Source organism: Ambystoma mexicanum, chromosome 5q, assembly GCF_040938575.1.
Source record: "Ambystoma mexicanum isolate Mex_15411 chromosome 5q, UKY_AmexF1_1, whole genome shotgun sequence".
Lineage (NCBI taxonomy): Eukaryota > Metazoa > Chordata > Amphibia > Caudata > Ambystomatidae > Ambystoma > Ambystoma mexicanum.
Window position 1 is genome coordinate 306,193,197 of NC_090933.1, and position 23,899 is coordinate 306,217,095.

A 23,899-nucleotide genomic window follows, 5' to 3' on the forward strand; every position below is an offset into this window, starting at 1 on the left:
ATATATATATATATATATATATATATATATATATATATATATATATATATATCTGTGTGCTTTCTTTTTTTTTCAAACACAACTATTAACAAAATAAACAAGTATATAATGTAATCGCACTAACTTTGTAAACAGCTCTTTTCGTTAATGTCCAATAACTTCCAATATATATTTTACTCATAAAAAGAAAATTCTACTTATCTTAATTAATAAAGCATGTTATAAAAACCTAGAATAACCATACGCATTACTTTTTGATAGAAGGTTATCATTCCAAGATAAGTAGACTAGTACCCTAACACAATACCCTTACAACATGCCCTATGACAAATGGCAAAGGGCCAAATCACATCAGTGCAGGATCCATCCTGTTTTGCATAAAATCAAATAGCATTTAGGAGCATGAGAATGAGATGTCACCAGCTTTCTGTCTGTGAAAAAAAGGGTTATATGATAGAATCACTGATTGCATAATGTTATGTTATGTTATGTTGCTTGATACCAAGTACCACTACCACACAAGGGCAGTCTCCAGGCGCTCACATGGCTCTGGAAGAGAAGAGGGATGGGTGTGTTAGTGGAGATAGGATGATAGGGTAGGTTCAGAACAAGGAGGAACTGGCCTCTGGGAGCATTGTCTTGCATGTGGAAGTTGGTTCAGGAGCCCCTGTGTGTTGTAACCGTATTGGTCAGACTCAGTGCCTCAAATGTGTGCTAGTGGTTTTGTTGGGTGTGTATGTGGTGTGTGTTAGGGAGAATTTTCCAAAATGGCTAATTTCCCTTACCTACTGAGTCCCTCAGCAGCTTTGCTGGATTTCTAGGATTTTTTTTTTCACCTGGTAAGAGTGTGAGCCTTTTTTCCCACTCTTACATGTGTTTTGCTGTGTGTGTTTAACATGTTTGTGTTCATAGACTGTGGAGCCTTACCTACTCCATAGGCATCATCTTTTTACTGTGTGTTACACAGCACCTTCAGTGCAGTGACACAGGGTTGTCTTTTTGACTTCCCAACTCAGCCTCCTTTTTTTGGGACTGACTACTGTCTCCCCGAGCATGTAAAGTTGCCATTGACTCTATTAGGGCCTCTTTCCTAGATTGGAGGTAGCCATGGCACTATTTGCACCATGGCTGCCTCCAATACCGGGTCCGGCACCTGTCTTATTCAATGGGGACTTACCGGTGCATTCCGACCCTGGAGGGACCAGTAAGTCTCCATTGAACCAACCATTCCCCATTCCCATTTGAGCCCCCAAAGGGCTCAATGGGAATGAGGAGGGCGCTAATAACGGGCTCGCGAATAGCAGGCCCGTTATTAGCGCTCTGGTCCCTTTGCAGGACCCGTAAAGAATGTGTGGTCAGACCATACGTCTTTTACGGGGCCCACTAAGGGACCTCGGAATTGGGCAGTAAGGGATTACCGGAACCGGTCTCCTTACCGGTGCCCGGTATCCCTTACCGCCCAACTTGTAATGACCCCCTTAGTCTGTTTAAATCCACAGACCCAGTACAAACTATCTTACATAGAGTACTGGAAAGGGTTACTAGTTATTCCTTTTTGTCTGTTTCTCATGGAACATTGTTTTGTTCCCTTTTCATTAAGATTTGGCTGTTGGCAGTGGTAACTAACCTATTTTTCCTACTGCGGCTACCTTAGATAGCCTTGGTATTGTTTTAGACTATCTTTGTAGCCTCGAACTTAAACCCACTGGACCATATTTACTTTTATACGGTTCCGGCTGGGTTTATTCACCATTTCTTTTTGTAAAAGTCTTTCTCGTGTTTTACTCTGCAAGCCAAACCAGGTTTGGTTCCTTTGTTCACTGGCCTTTTGTGGGTTTATGCAAAGAAGCCCTCCTTAGGCGCCTGTAGGTCTGAGGGGGACAGGATGTGAGGGAGTGGTTTGTGACTCCCTGCACAGGGTCTCCTTGCAGACCCATGTCGCCCTCTGGTATGATTGGCTGTGGTGACTGTCCCAGCAGGACAGCCACCCTGCTGTGAGACTGACAGCCAGGCTGGGTGAATGGGGGAAAACTGCATAAAAAGCATGTCTCTGAGACTGAGAAGGCAGAGTCACCACTGGATTGAGAGAACCGAAGAGAAGCTGACAGAAGAGGACCTCTACCATGACTGAACCTCCCGGTGAAGCCCTGCTACGGGTCCGAATCTCCAAACTTCGACGACAGGGAAGTTCTGCAAGGAATCTTCTCCCCCTGTGCTGATGGGAACAACAAGTTCACCAAAATGCAAGCCAGGCCTCCCTCCTCTGGTCGAATTTGCTGTGCACAGCTACAGTGAACCGGATAGCCAGGAAGGTCGGACCCTGCTTGAGTTTTAAGGAGCGTACCTTATATTTGTCACTTTGCTCCGCTGCTGGTTTGTTCCCTGGGCAGTGCAGGACCCTCCAGTCTTCCACCTTCTTGTCAGTCTGACAGTCGCTTCATGAACCGTGAGCCTGCAGGACCTGCCAGGAACGTCTGCCTCAGCTACTGCATTCTTTTGCTCTAAACGTACTGTGCTAACCCGGTTGTTCGTTTCATCCAGCTGCGATGAATGTGCGTGAAATCTTTCACCTATCTGAGGGCTTGTCCTTCTCTATTCTTTAAAGTAACTTTTCATCTGACCAACTTCGTTCTGAACTCTTGGCAAAGACTTAACTGCGAACTACCCTGAACTGTGTGATCCTTTGCAAAGACTTTGGTCCATTGACTTTGGCACTGGCCTCCAGATTTGATTTCTTCACTGTAGTTTAGTTTCTTTTTCTAGATTGCCCTGCTTACTTACTTGTTACTGCTGAATTTCGGTCTAACTTTGTCTTTCCCTCCCTTTAAATCACTGGAGTGCCATTTTGCTCAAAATTCATTTTGAGCTTAACTTGTCCAGAATCTATTGGGTGTGGTGTAGTGTATTAAGACTGTGATTTTTCAACTGCTTGAAAATAGTTAAATGTTTTATAACTGATGTGTAAATAAATGTATATTCTTTTACTCAGAAACCTTGAGTCAGTGTTTGTTTGAATCATAGTAATTGCTGTCCTTTGTATAACTATTGACACTGCTCACTTTAGTCTTGAAATAAGTCTGGTTGCTCAGCCATCGCTACCACTTTACTGTGTAGTACAGGCGTGTACCAACGTTGATTTTGTACTGTCACCTGTAGTCCTAATTGTTTGTGGTGTTCCCAAAGGGTACTGCATATCATTCTGCCTAACAGTGTGATGTTAGAATGGGGTTTGTGGTTGTTGTAAAGACTGGAGGGGGGTTATCTGTACTCCTGCCCTCTATATGGCCGAGAAGAAGCACAGAGCACTACAGCCAAGGTTCTTTATTGTGGTAACAATGGATGAACAACCAAGGCTTAAGCTCTCAGGAGGTGATGCGGGCTGGTTCTTAAGAACAGTGTAGTCCCCAAGCACCCACAAAGGAATGTCCACACACTATGTTATGTGTTACACAGTTATTTATATATAAATAAGGTTCAAGATATATACATCAATTAATAACACAGGTTGTACTCTGACAATTCTAATATGGCAAATATCTACCATGTCCATGTAGTACCACACCTAGCTATTGACTCTTTTAAAATGCATCAACTGCTGACAGTTATGAAGGTATACAAATCATATAACAATGTGTATCAGCATAGATCATAGGAAGGAAGGAAAGGTGGGTTAAACAATGGCTGAATGGTACTTTAACTACTGAGACACAGTTCTGTGTTTGGATCCCCCCCACCTGGGCAACCTGTAATAAAGAATATTGACACACCCAGACCATTAATGTTTAAGCAGTCTTGTTTCCTGGTCAAAATTTTCAACTATCCCAATGTACTTGAGTTAGAAGAGTTTCTTCGATGGTTAATTGACCGATCCATCAAGAGTGCACTCACTTTAAAACAGGAGCCACAGGGCATCTAGATTCCTCAAAGAAATGTGAACCCTGGCATTGAGAAAGCAGCTTTGACCTTTGCGGTGCTCGTCAATGTTCCATCGTGGATGTCCTGCAAAGATGAGGCTTGTGGTGCAGCTCGATGCAAATAGTTTGGGCCGCAAAGAAGACTAGGTGAAGAACATAAGCCTGGCAGGGGATGTCAGGTGTTGCATAGGTGTCGACGGTCGGTACTCGACCACGGCTGGATTTTGGATCTTCACTTATCAGCGCCTTTGTGGACTTTGGGTGGTGGGAAACCCACCGGTGGACTTTCCTCAGTCATCGAAGACCTTGACTTTCTCTGGTGGCACAGAACAGTCGACAGTGATGGCAAGGGAGCCCTTTGTTCAAAATGTTCTTATGTTCTTAGGGAAAAGAGGGAGCAGTGCGGATCCGGTCGTCAAGCAGCATGTCATCAAGCTGTTTCTGCTTCTGGGCAACACGACTCAACGGGCTTCCAGCAGTTCCGGAAATCCTCTGAACCCTGTTCGACAATGATGGACTTCGATTACCTCGATGTCCTGGTGCTTTACTTCAAGATTTCTCAGCAGACCCCGTCTCTGGTCAACAGTCGTTCGGGGGTATCTTCCAGGGTGCCTCGATGAAGATCAGCTTCTGCACAATGTTCCCTTGTAGCTTGGGGAAAGGTCTCCTAGCCAGGGCCTCTCTTGGATCAGTCCTTGACAGACTTGACAGATTTTAGATTTTGTGGACCAAAAGCAGCAGCAAATCTTCTTCTTCCAGCTAGGGTTCAGGGATAAGCAGCTTCAAGTTTCAACTTCAGCTTCTGAACAAATTAGGAGGTGAGATGTCCCCAGATATACACATCTGTCCCTCTTTCACTCTTCTGATACAAGCTCAGTCAGCCAATCAGACAGAAGGGCAGTCATGCAAGCAGGTAGCCAATCAGGCTCGCAGGCATTCAGGCTATTCACTTCCCCCAGATACCCATAACAAGGCATGTGGATTGGGACAAGCCCCCAGCCTTTCAGCACACAACACTGCATTAATACAGTTTCAGACAGGGATGTCTCATTTGTTGTGTCACTCACACAGAAACCAGGCACCCATAACATAGAATGCATATTAGTCAAACACTCTATTCACACAGGTCCCACCCGAAGGGTGAACCCAAAACATACAGTCACTGGGAAGGCTCTAGCCAGTCTGGCCTGGACCTCCTCTCAATACCATATATGGTTCTTCCACTGAACAGCCAGTCAGGGGAGGGGGCAGGGTCAGGAATTCCCAGGACTTTGGGAAAATAAGGTAACAGGTAATAAAACCAAGCGGTCACAGGGGCCATCTGGCCTTCTATCAGAAATCAACTGATTCCTATGGCAGGGCCTGGGTATCCCAAAATGGAGGATCCTCAGAACGCCTGTCAAATTCAGCATGCAGCTGCCTCCAGCCCATACCCAGCTCTGTGGGCCACACACAGGTGCCCAATAACATACACCAGGGGTACAGTATTGTACCCCCACCCATGGATGCCATAAGGGTATCCCAAGGATCTCTGTTTACCACAACCAAAAAGAGGAAGAGCTGCACTGCCAGGAGTTACACATGGACTCCTGTTCATAAAACAAGACAGAACACACATGATAAGGGAGTACAGGACAAGGACATGGTGGTCCTGTCCCTCCAATGCATTTCCAGCATCACAGTCATGCACCCTGGTTACGTGTATCCATAAGGGTCCAGAGTGCCTGATTGCTGTCAGGTTTTGAATATTTTGTGTTAGTGCACATTAGTGCAGTGTTGATGAATTTATGGACTATCTGCAGGCATGTTCTCTCTATTGTTGTTTCCAGAGTGGCAAAGAGTTGGTAGGGTGCGACCATTAGATTAATTCTTGGTGAGTTTATGTGTAGTGTGGCTAGCCCTAGTCATGTGTGGTGGCAGTGGTTATGTTGGAGGAGCAAGAAGGGTGGACATGGGTTAGTATGTCAGTCGGTTTGACGATGCCTCTGGCGTGAGTCTTTGGTTGCCGCTCAATGGTATCTACCAACATTCATGGTTCTGGTTTGTCTTCCAATCTCACCTCCTCTCCGGGCCTGGAAGCTGGCTTGCCTGGCAGAGCATTGGCTGCACCTAGTGTGTTCCTGTTTACTCTTCCGGGTTAGTCGTGGTAGTTGGCTGTGGATCGTTTTGTGGTCAGCTGCTGGAAGAGTGTGCAGCTGGTGTTATAATAATTTGAGGAATTTATGCTTGACCAGGTGGCCCTACTTGGGTGGGTGAGCAGGTTATGGTGATGCTTAGGCTTCAATGCTTTACCTGACTGAACTTTCCTTTATGCATAGGTTGCACGTGGATGCTATCCCTAAATCTGTCTGTTGATTAGGCTGTCTTATTTTTTCTTTGATCCCTCTAGTTGTTGGGCATGGGTCGGGGGATGGGCTTTGCAGTGTTCTGTTCTTCTTTGATTTTGCTGCTATCTGTGACCGCGCCCCTGTTTGTGTTTCTTTTGGTGCGCAATGTTTTGCTTTCCATGTCCCTTTGTGCATACTAGGCCTGGTTTTCATTTCATTTTTCACAACATTCACCTTAACATTAAAATATTTGCAACATTGAACCATGTATACTTAGTCAGCCAGTCTCCAGATGTGTCTGTATCAAATGACTCTTACATCAGTCATTCCAGTGAACTTTAAGGTCAGTCACAATATAACATGGTTCTGCAATATTTGGCTCTCAAGATGTTTTGGACTAAAAATCCCATCAACCTTTGGAACAATTGTCAATTGTGAGGGATCATGAAATTGATAGTTTGTGGAGAGACACACATTGCCTACCCCAGTGAAATCCACACCTCCCTGTACAGAATGCTGACCGGCATCAAATGTATATTAGCTTCATGGCAAGCATTATGAACTGGAAAATGTGAAAAAGAAAAGAAAAACATAAAGACATTGGGCCTCATTCCGAGTATGGAGGTAAGGGATAGCGGCCACCGGTAACGAGACCGGTGGCGGTATTCCCTTACCGCCATACTCCGAGTTCCCTCTGCGCCCTCGCCCTTAACGCCTGCTTTGAGCAGGTGTTAAAGTCGAGGGCGCAAAGGGGCCTCCAAGCCAATAACGGTGACCGTAATGAACGGTCACCGTTATTTGCATCTTCCCCATTCCCATTGAGCCCTATGGGGGCTAATTCGGGAATGGGGAAGAGCCTTGGTGAATGGGGAATTACCGCCCCGCCAACCTTGGAATGGGGCGGTGATTCTGCCATCCACCAAGGCGCTGCCGGTCCGGGTACGGCGTCAACCAAGGCGTTAATAGCGCCATTGGTTAGCGCCGTACTCGGAATGAGGCCCATTGACCTATTAGGGGCTTGATTCTGAGCTTGTGATAAAAAGTGGGTGGACATATGACATTCTCCCCTCCAGTTTCCAGCACCTTCATTCTGACGTGGGTGAAAATATGGAGGGGAGATGTCATGCTTTCCAGCAGCAAAAGCTGCTAAAATCAAGCATTGTGGGGGAAACATGTGCTCCAGTGACATTGCCAGCATTTCATAATAGACTGATACATTTCTAGTTTAAAAAAAAGTGTTCTTAAACTTTCATTAAACTAGAAAAGTGGTCCTGCAGTCTAAGAAATGCATTGTTTAACAAGGGAAAACATGTGCAGTGGAGTTTAATGGCACCTCAAAGCTTCCCTATATTTACTTCTTATTTTGACTTGCTAAACCAGTGCTACTGGGAGGAGAATCCCCTTGATGTGGTTGCCCTGCCTTCCTGATGGTTGCTAGGGCTGTTGTCAAGCCATAAATCAGGCACATGCAAAAGCCGAAGCTTTCATGTCCTTGTGTCACAGACTTTCTTCATCAGAATATGGTGTTGGTAAGTAAAGTATTCCTCCTTCATGGATTAACACTTTCTTACATGTGTATGCACTTCAGAATTGGGCCCTTAATGTATTGTGGGCTTCTCAGACTGAGAACCTTGCTTTTTTCAGGGGTTTGCAAAATTTGCAATTGTATGTTTTAGATAACAATTCCCATCAACCCTAGTTTGAAAAGTCAATGGTGGGAGTTCATGGGATTTGTAGTCAGAATTATCTGTAAGGCGGAGGCTTCTTAAATGTGCAGTCTGAATTACATAAACACGTTCTTTAATGTGATTGTTGTATGCATTTCAGGAAGACATGATTAGAAGATGAGTGTGATATCATTAATTCAATTGTTTTTCTGTTTTTTTTTTTTATTTTCTATGCTGTGCTCGTCTGTTAGAACTCTATCATCTCTCTATCCTGGAATCTTCCCCTGTTGGTGCACATGTTGGCACAATAATGGCCGACGACAGTGATATCGGAGTGAATGCAGAAATGAAATATGTCTTTGAAAAAGGAGATGGCTTGAATGTCTTTGACATTGTTACTGATAACAGGACCCAAGAAGGGATAGTTGTATTAAAGAAGGTGAGTGGCAATATACAAGCCTCTAAAGAAAATGTCCTTTTTTGACCTTTTTGTACTTGAACTCGTAAATGAGAAATGGCTATTCCATAATGCTGATAATTCTATTCATAAATTCAAAGTTTGACCTCTGGCAGAAGATAATTGTCTAGAAGGTAGTTGAAACCCCTTGTGTAAACTAACATTGAATAAAATAGACTATTGATCTGTGTCAGTATGGACAGTGCTACCTACAACACAATAATTCTAGGTAGTTGCTTATGGCACAGTCTACCTTTGAACACATCCAATATGGCTCTGTTGTAAAGGAAGGGGAAACCAGAATGTTGGTTTGCATTGCTTGCTATACATGTTTGTTCCAACACTGTGTTTGACCGCTGCAGCACTACCCATATCACTACTAAATAGCAATCAGTAGGATGGTACAAAGCCCTGTACCATGTATCATAAGTTAGCATAGCGTATCACAGAGCGGAAATAGCCACCCTGCAGTTGTGGTGATACCTGTCATCAATAAGAGAAGCAAAGATTCTATGGTTTATAACTTTTGAGCTGTAGCATGGGTCAGCACAGTGTTTGTCATTCCTAAATTATGACCCGGGCCCTCCAGGAATGGAAAGTTTTGTCCACCCAAGGCCATTAACCTATCCCCCAATGGCCAAAGTCCTATGAGCATAGTCTGTACTCTATGATCAATAGATGCAACACCAGCCTACCTAGAGAAAAGAAAAACACAACAGTGCACCAGGGACGTAGAAGTAACTATGTTTGGCTAAGCTCTCTGGAGAACCATACAATAACCCAAGAAGTACCCAGTAACCCAGCTTATAATTCCTCCAGAGACCCAGAAAATTGGCCCTCCGAATCTGACTCCAGAGTGTATGGAATAGGGCTGACTGACAGAGACAACACTACTTACCCCACCGACCTGGCTACCTCTCTGGAATCCACTACCACAAACCACCAAATCAGACACGGCCAGCGTGCTGAGCTTCGAATACACTGCAAGAGGCAACCCACCGCCCAACATCCTCAGACATGCATTCCTACCAATATGTTCACTCTCCAATTAGCATCAATAAACAATAGAACACAGCTATACCCCTCGATCAATTCGGCCTAGCTGCACATATAACTCCATTCGCTTACAGAACACCTCAACAGCATGGTAGAACACAGCTATACCCCACCAAAAAATCGGCTTAGCAGTTCACATAATCTCTAACACATTCCCCACAGCAGCCAGAATGCTGACTTGGAGACCACCCTCCATGCTGTGCACATTGCACTGATCTCTCACATCCCCCGCACGATACTTAGCAGTAGAATGCAGCCAACCTGTGAAAACCACTCTGGCTACACACAAACCAAGTGCACCCAAGCCCTTTGTTAGGGAGAATTCTTCAAAATGGCTAATTTCCCTTACCTACTGAGTCCCTAAGCAGCTTTGCTGTATTTCTAGGATTTATTTTTTTCACCTGGTAATAGTGTGAGCCTTTTGTCCCACTCTTCCATGTGTTTTGCTGTGTGTGTTTAACATTTTTGTGTTCATAGACTGTGGAGCCTCACCTACTCCTTAGGCATCATCTTTTTACTGTGTGTTACACAGCACCTTCAGTGCAGTGACAAAAGATTGTCTTTTTCAGACTTCCCACTTTAAACTCCATTTTCTGGGACTGACTACTGTCTCCCAGAACATGTAAAGTTGCCAATGACTTTATTAGTCTTTTTAAATCCACAGACCAAGTACAAGCAATCTTACATAGAGTTCTCGAAAGGGTTAATAGCTATCCCTTTTTGTCTGTTTCTCATGGAAAATTATTTAGTTCCCTTTTCATTAAGATTTGTCTGCTGTCAGTGGTATCTACCCTATTTTTCCTACAGCGGTTATTTTAAATATGCTTGGTATTGTTTTAGGCTATCTTAGTAGCCTCGAAATTAAACCCGCTGGACCATATTTACCTTTGTTTGGTTCCGGCTGGGTTTATTCGCCATTTCTTTTTGTAAAAGTCTTTCTCGTGTTTTACTCAGCGCGCCAAACCTAGATTGGTTCCTTTGTCCGCCGTCCTTTGGCGGGCTTCTACACAGACGCCCTCCTTAGGTGCCTGAATGTCTGAGGGGAACAGGATGTGAAGAAGGTGTTTGTGACTCCCTGCACAGGGTCTCCTTGGAGACCCATGTCACAATCTGTGTGAATGGCTGTAGTGACTGTCCCATTAGGACAGCCACCCTGCTGTGTGATTGACAGCCAGGTTGTGTGAATGGGGAAAACTGCATAAAAAGCAAGTCACTGGAATTGAGAAGGCAGAGTTGCCACTGGATCGAGAGAACCAAAGAGAAGCTGATAGAAGAGGACCTTTACCACGACTGAACCTCCCGGTGAAGCCCCGCTGCGGTTCCGAATCTCCAAACTTCGACGACAGGGAAGATCTGCAAGGAATCTTCTCCCCTTGAGCTGGTGGGAACAACTCGTTCGCCAAACTGCAAGCCAGACCTCCCTCCTCTGGTCGAATTTGCTGTGCACAGCTACAGTGAACCGGATAGCCAGGAGGATCGGACCCTGCTTGGGTTTTAATGAGCACACCTTTTATTTATTGCTTTGCTCTGCTGCTGGTTTCTTCCCTTGGCAGTGCAGGACCCTCCAGTCTTCCTACTTCGTGTCAGTCCGACAGTCGCTTCAGGAACCGTGAGCCTGCAGGACCTGCCAGGAACGTCTGCCTCAGCTACAGCATTCTTCTCCATTTAAGGTACTGTTCAAACCTGGTCGCTCATTTCTTCCGACCATGGTAAAAGTGTTTAAAATCTTTTGCCAATCCGAGGGCTTGTCCTTCTTTTTTCTTTAAAGTAACCTTTCGTCCGACCAACTTCGTTATGAACTCTTGGAAAAGACTTAACCATGAACTACTCTGAACTGTGTGATCCTCTGCAAAGACTTTGGTCCATTGACTTTCGCCCAGGCCTCTTGATTTGATTTCCTGACTGTAGTTACTTTTTCTAGATTGCCCTGCTTACTTACTTGTTGGTGCTGTTCTACATGTGTCTAACTTTGGGCCTCATTACACGGATGGCGGTAGGGATTTACCAGTACCGGTAAAATACTGGTACCGGTAAATCCCTACCACCTTACTACGAGGTCCCTTTGCGGGTTGGGGGATTTAACGCCTGCTTTTTGCAGGCGTTAAAATCCAACCCGCTAAGGGACCTCGGAGCTAATTACGGCACCGCAAAATTGCGGTGCCGTAATTAGCGCCTTCCCCATTCCCATAGAGCCCTATGGGGCAGAAATGGGAATGGGGAAGGGCAATGGCGGAAGGGGGATTTACCGCCCCTCCAACCTTGGAATGGGGCGGTAAATCCCCTTTCCGGCAAGGCGGTGCGGGTATTTTACCGGCATGAGCCATGGCGCTAATAGCGCCATGGCTCACCGCCTACCGTGTAATGAGGCCCTTTGTCTTTCCCTCCCTTTTAAATGACTGGAGTGCCATTTTGCTCACACTTCATTTTGAGCTTAACTTGTCGAGAATCTATTGGGTGTGGTGTAGAGTATTACGATTGTGATTTTTCAACTGCTTGATAATAGTGAAATGTTTTATAACTGATGTGTAAATAAGTGTATATTCTTTTACTCAGAAACCTTAAGTCTGTGTTTATTTGAACCATAGTAATTGCTGTCCTTTGTGTAACTATTGATACTGCTCACTTTACTCTTGAGATAAGTCTGGCTGCTCAGCCATCGCTACCACTTTACTGTGTAGAACAGGCTTGTACCAAAGGTGAATTTGTACTTTCACTTGTAGTCTTAATTGTGTGTGGTGTTCCCAAAGGGTACTGCCTATGATTCTGCCTAACACCCTTTATGCTTCACTATTTTTTCAACTGATACAAACCACGGTCCCCAAGGGCGTTCATCCCACAGCACTTTTAGATTATTCCAAAAGTACATAAGGTGCTATACAAATGCACTATAACATAACAACATAACAAATCCGTGTTCTTGTTCAAAAGATATAAAGGTTCAAATCAATAGTGTGTTTTTCATTTTTCCATCCATTTTCCCAGATGGAAAATATCCAAATTTTGCCCACACGCACTGCCTAATCTGCTGGACGGATTTACCGAAAATAAGAAACAAGTAGGGTATGAAGCGTTTAAAGAAAATATGCAAATCCGCCCAGTGTTTTTAAAAAGAATTTGGCACAGAGTGAGGTACCACTGCAGCCAAAACATCAGTTATATCTCACATGATGCATTGCTGTTGCCAAGCTTTTTCAATTTTCAAAGCTTTCCATTAATTGAATTGCGATTCGATTTCTGAATCAACATTAAAAAGTGCCCTAAAATGATATAAAGGTTGTTAATTAGGGAATTTTGAGGGCAGGGAACATGTGGGCAGGGTGAGGAAGGATGATTGGTGAAGGTTTGGGGTTTGGAGATAGCATATTATTTTTCAAGACGCAAGGCGAACATGGAAAAGAAAGAGTACAATTTGTAAACTATAATATGTGGCATTTAGTATGATTGCTTGCTAGTCAGGGGAAGATGAGTATTGCAAGTACATTTAGGATTTAATAATATTATATATATATATATATATATATATATATATATATATATATATATATATATATATATATATATATATATATATATATTCTTCATATGCACACTTACTCTGCTGTACAGGTGATGTAACCCTTGATGCCATAATTGATGTCAAATGTTATTTCATCATCGTTGTCATTTGTGATGTCATCAGTTTGCTCAGGCAGTGTGCAATGGGGTCGTCATAGCTAAGGTGGAACAGGTTCAGCACCTGCTGACTTTCAAGGCTTTTGTTGCATCAGATTGTTACACCTTAATGTCTCTTCAACTAACGTTTTTTTCCCTGAATTACAGTGTGGCGGTTGTTATAGTTGAGGTGAGTAACAATTTCCATAGGAAACCTGAACATTGAATTGCTAATAACTTTTAACTTGCATGACAGATCTGGCTGGTATTTTGCAAACAAAAGGGTTGTGAAGCCCCCAGTGACCCCCACCACCCACACCACGGTTGGACATGTTGGGAAAGATTAGTTAAAAAATTAGGAAGTTATTGCGAAAACAAAAAAATGCTGTTTTCGTCCTACTCCCATTCATTTTGCCATACAGAAACACTCCAAATATCTGTGCAGCGCAGGGCAAAAACCGTTGGATGGAATTCAACCAAATAAGGAAAACCTTGGGCACTAAGTGTTGATTTACGGGAGAGGACAGGGTTTATTCCTTACATTAGTTTTTAAAATATTTGATGGGGAAGGGGTGGCCCCTGCAAAATGCTGTATTTCCCATGGTAGTTTGCAGCAGAGAGTTTGTGAGATTTTCTAGTAATGAGAAAGCAGCTATTCTATTGCTAATAACGTTTGAATTGCTGAATGAATTTTGATGACATTTTCCACATGGAAAGTTTGTCATGGGCACCCCCCCCCCTCCCTGCACAATTTGGAAACAGTCTGTCAAAAAATGAAAAATGTATTAAGATAGCAAAACACCAAATAAGAAACAAAGCTGTTGTAAATGAGGCTTATGCGGAAGCAGTATTCTGGTTTCAGGTACGTTTTAATATCAGTACAAAAGACACCCAGGGCACATCCCGCACACCAGCGCTACCTCAGCTTAACTGCCCACAGCTTTCCAGTGCCGTTCTCAATCCCCTCGTGGATAGATTCCAGAATGGCACAGGGGAGCTAAACCACAACACCTCCCTCCGTGAACAAAATGGAAAAGAAGAAGACTCGGAAAGGAAACAGGGAACAAGCCAACACAGGAGGGGTGGAAATTAATAAAGGAAAACATGAATGAGCAAAACACCTCTATGCAGAATAAAATAGTAATCAAAGTCATCTCTAATATTCAGAGTAATCCTTCTGCATGTTGAGGTGACCACCACAATCTGAAAAGTGTGAGGCAGTTTCTTTGAGTGACCATTCCCTGCCTGGGACAGCTCTCACGTTGTCAGATAGATGGACAATATCATCAAAGGACCATTTATTTCCATCAGCCAACCTCACATGCTCTTCTCCTACCCTCTCGATTCTATGTGGAACTTTGTACTCTGGATAGGCCCTTGAAGACTCTTCTGGGATCTTGTTTGACACTAATGCATTCAACTTTCATGAATGCTGCATCACGGGTAGATCTGGCGCGATCATAATAGTCTTTGTACTTTGTTTCTCTTTCATTTTTCTAACCACTTGCTCCATGTCAACTCTTATTACATTTCTCATTGACAACACTCTTCCTCTCATTACAACACACTGTTAAACCCTGGTAATGGAATGAGGGATTATCCTGTAAGCATTCAGTGACTCTTTTAGGGTATCTCTCCATGGCAAACATTTTGCAACCGCCATCTGAATCATGTCCTTCATGAACCTATACATGCATTCTTTTAAACCATGTGTGTTGATGCTGAATTACTCGATCCTTCAAAAACCTCTGCATGTCAACAGAAATGAACTGTGCCCAATTGTTAGTAACTATTTCTTTAGGGTCTCCCTCCCTGCTGTAGACTGCCTCCAAAACCTCAATCTTCTGGGACGTCACAGTGTCCTACATTATGCCACATAGCACCCACTTAGAGGTGTCCTCCATCTGAACAGCTATGTACACTTTGTACACCTCCAAGGTCTCAAAGGGTCCCGCAATATTCATCACTGGTTTTTGCCAAACTGAGTCTGGATCTTGTATAGGTTGTAGTTGTGTTACATTACATTCAGCTTTTTGGATTTGTTGCTAAAGGCGCAAGCCTGGCAACTTTTTACAAGATTTTCAACATCATCCAACATTCCTGGGCACCAATGCATTTATCTCAGCCATCTCTTGGTTAGGTTCCTACCAAGCTGGCCTTCGTAGACAAGACCCACAATCTTACTCATCAAACATTTTGACTTAATTTTGTGTTCACCCCTAAGTATACAGAATGTGTTCTCTACAATCTCATCTCGTACTATACACTGGATATGTACAATGATGCATTCTTCTTAATTTTTTACATTTGGTATTCCCATCTTGCTGGTCCTTGGTAACCCAGAGAAACAATCTGCAATCACATTCCCTTTGCCTTGAGTGTACACTATCTTCACATTGTATTGCATAATGCATCTGATCCACCTGCATATCCTAGGGAAAGCTGGAAATGCTTTTTAGAGTTAATGATGTTGATCAAGGGCTTATGGTCTGTCTTAACAGCCATGGGAAAAGCCAAGATGAGTGTTCTGGAATTTACAAATACCAACTTCACACCTAAAGCTTCTTTTTCAATAGTTCAGTAGTTTAACTCTGCCTCTTTCAATACCCAAGAGGCAAATGCTATTCTTACATCTTCCTTACCATCCTGAATTTGTTCCAATACTCCTCCCAAACCCACATTGCTAGCATCCACAGTGATGACATTTGTGGCAGAAGTGCTGAACATTTGTAGAGTAGGTGCATCATTGACATTTCGTCATCACATCGCTCATACTCTCAGTTTATCAACCCCCCTATGGGGGCTGAAATGGGAATGGGGAAGGACCGTGTCCGGGTCCTTGAGGGAGGAATTACCGGGCCATCCGAACTCAGAATGGCCCGGTAAGTCCTCATTCCGAGGACCTGGACACGGAAGCGATTTCGGCGACAGTCATGCCGCCAATAGCGGCATGGCTACTGGCTGAACTCGTAATGAGGGCCTTTGTCTGCTACAGATTTTGTTTCATGTGTGGATCAGCAGTGTGGAGCATCAGTTGATCACTCAGGTACTCATCAGCCACACCAGAAACTTGCATGTAGCTATCAGCGCTCTTAAAGCTGCATTGTAACTGTCCACTGACTCGGCTTTATTATGTTTCCTCGTGAAGAAGTAGTAATGATAAGGATAATGATGTGTGATTTATATAGCCCCGTAATCCAAAGCGCTTTACAGAGCACATATTTACATACAATATCACCCAACCGAAATTGGTACTCATATATCGACCTCGGAAGAATGAAAGGCTGAGTTGGCCTTCCCGGGATTCAAACCTGCGACCTGCAGATCATGCTCAGATCGCAGCAGCGAGCGCTCAACCCGCTGAGCTATCTTACCGGCTATAGTACCTCTCCAGAACAACATTGGTCCTGTTCCTAAAGTGCTTTGCCAGTTTCGCCAGTGCTGTTTCATATTTCCTGCTTGCACTTGATGTATTTGAGTCACCTGCACCATTTAAATTTGTGACTTCGGGAAGCGTGGCAAAAATCCTTAGTGCCCCCATCGCTATGCTGTTCAGGAGTGAGAGCATTTTTAGCTCATGGTTGAACTTCGCTCCACCAATGTACCTTAGATAGACTTGAAAAGAATCTGTCCACTGGTCTCATAGTACAGGAGGATCCCCTGGAGTGGCGAGGAAAGGGCATGGGCAGACATATTTCTTAGCACTACACAATGGGGAGGACAGTCCTAATAACCCCTCTTTTCCTTGAATTTTCCAGTATCGCAGCAATACCCAAAGATTGCAATGTCCTCTTGGCAACAAAGACAATAATGGTAAAACCACACTATAAATAGGGTCTGGGTACAGCAATGTGCAACAACGCCCTCTACACAGCGCTCTTTTCTGCACTTGTGCTGGTTGCAAAGTCAATCTTAATCTCAAAATATTATTGCCTTCTGTTGCTTGCTTGATACAATGTTTCTAGGCAGCTCCTTGCTGTAGTCACGCTTCCGTTGCACACTGTAGGGTCTTTTATTCTGGAGGGCCTCAGAGCTGGAGCTTGAACAGCTCTCGAGACAACTCATGCATCCAATGGTCACTGAAGAGGGGAGGGGAACAGCCAGTCTGCCCCAGCCAGTGAGAAATGACAGGTTCCCAAGATACCGAGCCAGACGTGGCACGTGGCATGGCCGAGCACCACTGGCCAACTTGCCAGGCGCAGGCTCTTTGCAGCGGAAAGACGGATCGCAACACGTGTGGATCTCTGCCGCCGCCTCTTCAGCTCATCAGCAACTTGTTGTTAATGAGGCTTATGCAGAGGCAGGATTCCGGTTACAGGTATGTTTTATTAGCAATACAAAAGACTAGCAGGGTGCAGCCCTCACACCAGCACTGCCTACGCTTAACTGACCAATGCTCTACCATGCCATTCTTGAACCCCTCACATGGAGACTCAAGAACAGCACGAGAGAGTTAAACAACAACAAAAGCACTGACTTGATTTCCATAACTGGCTATGGGTACATTTGTCCAGGAGTTTAAAAAATATTTGACATAGAAAGGGGTCCACCATGCTCATTAAAACCTTTATATTGGCCTTGGTGCTTTGCAGTGGAGAGGCTGAGCAAGCTAATAACATTTGACTTGCTGGAACGATTTGGATGACATTTTCCAAAAAAAAGGCTGTCAGGCGCTTCCCCAAACTGGACATTTTGGGAACAATTCCTTAAATAAAGAAATAAGTTATTAAGAAAACACAAAAACACAGTTTTCAGCCTACTCCCAATCATTTTCCCTTAGAGAAAGCGTGCAGTTTTCGAACAGCTGTAGCGTGAAAATCGCTTGGTAGATTCAGACCAAATAACACACAATTTGGGTACAAAGCATTGACTGAATTTCCTTATCTGGTTTGACTTAAATCCATCCAGTCCCCCACAACCCTGCAGCATCTAATAATGTTCTCAACATCAAAAAGAGACTCAAACCTCTTATGTTTATATTGTCACTCCTAGAGGAACACTGATTGTTTTGAATGACAGCACTTAGATGGCTTGGCCATAGTCGCTTTATCAATACTAATACCAATAGCAATACAATAGCAATAACACCAGGCTAGCGATGGGGATTGGGAAAGAGTATAGTTGGGGCTTTGTGCGGCCGGTTTGGGTGACAGTTCCAGGTAGAACCCTTTTGGTTTATCAGGGGAAGACTGTGGGAATCTCACAATATTACCACAGCAACTCTGCAATATGCGCTCAGAAAAAATTGTCCGTCACATGAAGCGATGAGTGATAGGGGGTAATGGGAGATCATTCAGGAGGGAAAAATCAATTCAGTGTAATGACGGGACCTGAAAAAAGGAAGGGGGCACATGCTAGGTGCCTGCGAGGACATGGAAGACATTTTAATTCTGAGCAATTGTTCCTATTATCACAGGGATCAACGACCCGCAACTCTACCACAGGAATTTCTGTCATTGGAAATGATTACCGTGAAATTATCACAGGAATAAGGAGTTAAAAAAGGTTTAACTTCTGCAATCTCTACATCTACTTGGCAGAGGGGAATGGGATCAGCACTCACATTTCAATCAAGTTCACCTTAACTAAGCGGCCCTTGTTATACAGTGTATGACCCCCAATGATGACATCACAGATAACAACACTGGTGACATCTCTAATTACATCATACATGACACCACTGATGTCAGGCCTATGGCATCATACTTGACATCAACGATGAGATCAATAATTACATTGTATATGACTTTCTTGATTAAATAAGTTAGAATACCTTTTTTCACCTCTTTTGATACATATTTTATTTCATTACACTTATCAATAATAGCAATATGACCTGGAACAATACACTGATACATAAGTATATGATTACATGTAATGGATTAATGTGTAGTATTTTAGCAACTTATAACATTTAAAATTAAAATATGTAACGTTATGCAAATGGTTTGAATTTCATGTATTAGTAAGCAATTATTCAGTGAAAAACCCTTAGTGGATGTGACATTAAGGTGCCGCTTCAATGCCACAAAACCCCTGAAAATCAAAAGGTGCTGGAAGCTACACCACCTTAACTATGAGGCCCCAACTGTGTAGCCCCTAGGTACACTGACCACATCACATATGACATCCCTTATGGCATCATGATTGACATTACTGGTACAGAAGATGACATGTGCAAGAAAAATAGATGGAACATTTAAAAAGTGTGTTTCTGCATATGAGGATGGATTCAGGTGAAAAGTTTGGTTAGATTTTCTTTTTTTAACAGGCCTTTACAACCATGGTACATATCAGAGTTACTCTGTATTGATTGAACATTGGCTGTAATGAGATACTCTAGCCCCATATCAGTCTGTAGTGAAGGAGCCAAGTACCCTCACCTCAACCACCTCACCCTTATTGCCTGTATGTTGGAAACCAGAGTATGTGACATAAACGGAACAGTTGAACCAACAAAGGGCAGAGTATGGACTCTGTGCAGTATCAGTGAAAGTATCAATTCCTAAGAGAATCTGGGAGGCAAGGTACCCATTGAGAAAACCATACCTGAATTTGAGAAAATATGATGGCCATTTGAACGAAATCCCTGAAGATGCAGAGCAAATAAATGGACGAGATGAATGGTGAGGTCATGCAGAGCTGAACCGACATAAATAGAAGAGATGCAGAGACAAGAGAATGCAGATATTCTGTAAGGCATCAAGAAAGTACCAAGGATAAGTTATATCTTGAGATCAAGGTGAAGGAGCTAATGTTATGGAAATAGATGAAGATATCAAACTAGTTTACACGTGTACAGATGCAAAAGAAACGCAAGCAGATGAAGTAATCTTGAGGCTAGCTTTATAGTGAATAGATTGCGGCAAGCACCAATGTATACATATATACTTATGGACAAATGAAAGAGGGATGTTTCCACTACGCTTTATAGCAGTGCTGGACATTAGCAAGAAGGCCTCATATCTGTGTGTTGCAGTTAAAGGGCAAATTGAATTAGAAAGTGAATCTCAGCAGACAAACTGGAGTAAACTGAAATTCGATACAAATCATGTGAAAGAACAGAACTCCTTGTCAAAAGGCATGAACATAACAAGGAAGACGTCAGAGGTCTATTAAAAAATAGTATTAAATGTACCAAAAGGCTCGATTTCATGGTCTCTAGTCACATGGAAGGATGAAGTAGGACGAACAAGATGGTCACACCTATGCACGGGGGCAGACCATGCTTTCACTCCTTGAATTTCTCAGAGCTAAGAACACTCTCAAAGCACTAATTGACAGTAGACCACTGAGGTGATGATGGATTGATATGCTAATTGGTGGGAAGAAATAGTTAAGGTGAGCTCACGAGCACCTGGAAGGCCAGCCTGCATGCATAGCTGTAAAAGTACTGACAGGGGTTAGAGTGCTAACCAATTGTAGAGGACTGCATATTTAGGGGTCCTATAGTTGTGTAACCAATGGGACATTGTGTATTGAGTGATGTTCATAGTGGTCATTTTTTGGGGAGGGCTTAGTTGCTTTATTGATGTATGAATAAAATCTGCATCCCCATCCATCTCCAGGGTAAATGCTACTCATCTTAAAGGGCTGGGTTATCCAGTTCAAGTCTGTTATAAAAAACAGTCCCTATGCAAAGAGGACATTGTAGTACTTCAATTATGACTTTACAGCAATCCACTACAGACTAAACCATACATAATAACAGGCAGCCTCAGGCTGCAAAGTTATATTGCTATATTTTGTACCTACATTTATGCACAGATTAACACCAATTGAACGAAAGCAAGTTTTTGAGACCTTACCAAAGAACCTCACATACGTTTGGTGCAAATCCATCCTGTGGTACACCATTTCCCTCCCTTGATGTAACCACACCAAACTTTGTAACAAAATGTAAAGTCTAGTCAATATTGTTTTTACAAAGATTTGTGTGGAATTGTCAAACAGCACCAAAATTATAAGCCGCCCAAAAAATGAACTTGACTGACACTGACGCCCCTACAATTATGCCCCCCTTGACGGAACCAGAACAAACTTTGTAAAATTGTTTTTGTCAGGTATGTGTTGTTTTTGCCAAGATTCTGCAGAAATATTCAAGGTCATGTGTTCATTGTTGTTATGATGTTTTTGGTGGATTTGAAAGAACAACACCAAAGTAATACGCTCTTTGTCTTCTCTTCAATGTATGCAAGTATTATTCACTGAAAAAACATTTAGCTTGAAAAGAGTTACAAACAATACATTACAATAAAAACTTTCAAATTCACTGAAAAAACCTTAAAGAAACGTTAACGTGGAAATGTAACATAGCAAAACCCTTGAAATGCAGCCAAAAATGTAGGCAAAGCCACCTTAACTACTCCCTCCTATTGCGCAGTGTATGATCACAATGGTGGCATCACTGAATACATCACCACTGACAGTTCTGAGGACGCAATATGTGTCTGTTTTGTTCGCAAGCAAACTGAAACTGTTCTAAGAACACTCGCGGTGTCCTGAAATGTTCATGAATAAACAAAATGAGGGTGTTCTGAGGACGCTGTACGTATTGTTCACTGGCAAGTTGAATGCGCTCTCAGAACACTTGCGGTGTCCTGAAATGTTCGTAAATAAACAAAATGGGGGTGTTCTGAGGACGCTGTCTGTGTTGTTCACTGGCAAGTTGAATGTGTTCTAAGAACACTCGCAGTGTCCTGAAATGTTCGTAAATAAACAAAATGGGGGTGTTCTGAGGATGCTGTCCGTATTGTTCGCTGGCAAGTTGAATGTGTTCTAAGAACACGCGCGGTGTCCTGAAATGTTCGTAAATAAACAAAATGGGGGTGTTCTGAGGACGCTCTCCGTAATGTTCGCTGGCAAGTTGAATGTGTTCTAAGAACACTCGCGGTGTCCTGAAATGTTAATAAATAAACAAAATGGCAGTGTTCTGAGGACGCTGTACGTATTGTTCACTGGCAAGTTGAATGTGTTCTAAGAACACTCGTGGTGTCCTGAAATGTTCGTAAATAAATAAAATGGGGGTGTTCTGAGGACGCTGTCCGTACTGTTCGCTGGCAAGTTGAATGTGTTCTAAGAACATTTGCGGTGTCCTGAAATGTTGGTAAATAAACAAAATGGGTGTGTTCTGAGGACACTGTCTGTATTTTTCACTGGCAAGTTGAATGTGTTCTTAGAAAACTCGCGGTGTCCTGAAATGTTCGTAAATAAACAAAATGGGGGTTTTCTGAGGACGCTGTCCGTATTGTTCGCTGGTAAGTTGAATGTGTTCTTAGAACACTCACAGTGTCCTGAAATGTTCATAAATAAACAAAATGGGGGTGTCCTGAAGACGCTGTCCGTATTGTTCTCTGGCAAGTTGAATGTGTTCTAAGAACAATTGCGGTGTCCTGAAATGTTCGTAAATAAACAAAATGGGGGTGTTCTGAGGATGCTGTCCGTATTGTTTGCAGGCAAGTTGAATGTGTTCTAAGAACACTCGTGGTGTCCTGATATGTTCGTAAATTAACACAATGGGGGTGTTCTGAGGACGCTGTCCGTATTGTTCGCTGGCAAGCTGAATGTGTTCTAAGAACACTTTCGGTGTCCTGATATGTTCGTAAATTAACACAATGGGGGTGTTCTGAGGACGCTGTCTGTATTGTTCGTTGTCAAGTTAAAAGTGTTCTAAGAACACCCAATATGTCCGCGGACATTAAAAGTTCCCATAGGCCATAGTTGAAATGTTTGACTCTATGGGTGTGATATGCTGCGGTGGTTGTGGCCAGGGCATAGATTGTTGGGTGCATGGCCATTTGGCCATGCACCCAAGACTCTATGCCATGCACCCAAGTCTCTATGCCCTGGCCACAACCACCACAACATATCACACCCATAGAGTCAAACATTTCAACTATGGCCTATGGGAACTTTTAATGTCACTCATAGTGGCTTATAACTTCGGGGCACAAACAAATTTATAAGGAATAAAGTTATAAGCCACTATAGGTGTGATATGCTGCGATGGTTGTACTTATTATAATATACATACTGTTTGGTTTAGTAACTGGAGTACATGGATTTCTTGTTCATTTCTGTGATAAAAGAAACGAGCATGTTAGTATTGGTATTTTGTAATGACTTATTACATTGTATAATCAACATTTTTTTTCCCCTCATATTTAGTACATTACAAACCAGAGTACTTGCAATTTCTTCAGTGTCTGTGTTTGTTGCTAAAATCATTGGGTCTGTGGGAGAAAAAAAAATCCATGTTGGATTAAAAAAATACCTTTTTCTGTTATGCTACAGTTTATTTGTTTGTTTGTTTTCAGTGTTCACTTGTTTTTTCTGACTAATGCTGTATACATTGGCTTGTTGCAGTTTTTTGTAGCAGTAACATATTATTTATTTGTTTGGATATTGTAAAATTTTGGAGCGGTTAGATACAAGTAGACGTATTCTAACTGTCTATTTTTTTATATATTTTAGTGGTATTGATTTATCTGTTTGGATATTGTTACATTTTGGGACAGTTAGATACCAATTGACGTATTCTAACTGTTTATTTTTTGCTCTAATTTAGTGGTATTCATTTATCTGATTAGCTGTTGTAGAATGTTTGGGAAGTTAGATAGCTTTTGGAATATTCTAACAGTTTATATTTTTTAACTACAAGTTTACTTAAGGTTTAAGTACAGTTTAGTTATCAAATTTTGGTTTTAAGAACATTAAATAAGCGTTTGTAAGATTTGCTGGTAATCTCTGCTTTAGAGTAATGGTACTATCATTACATTCAAACCATCCACATTTCTTTTTTATATATGCAATGTAGTGCCCTGAATT

At 42.7% G+C, this 23,899-nt stretch overlaps 1 protein-coding gene across 1 annotated transcript in view; it reads left to right on the top strand.

Annotated features, from left to right (window-relative positions):
• Positions 1 to 23,899, top strand: part of LOC138497369 (cadherin-7-like) — a 1,579,032-nt gene that overhangs the window by 928,063 nt on the left and 627,070 nt on the right. Inside the window, exon 6 of the mRNA XM_069620790.1 lies at positions 8,160 to 8,347. Within this exon, the coding sequence (XP_069476891.1) occupies positions 8,160 to 8,347 (188 nt within the window). The remainder of the gene's footprint in view (positions 1 to 8,159; positions 8,348 to 23,899) is intronic.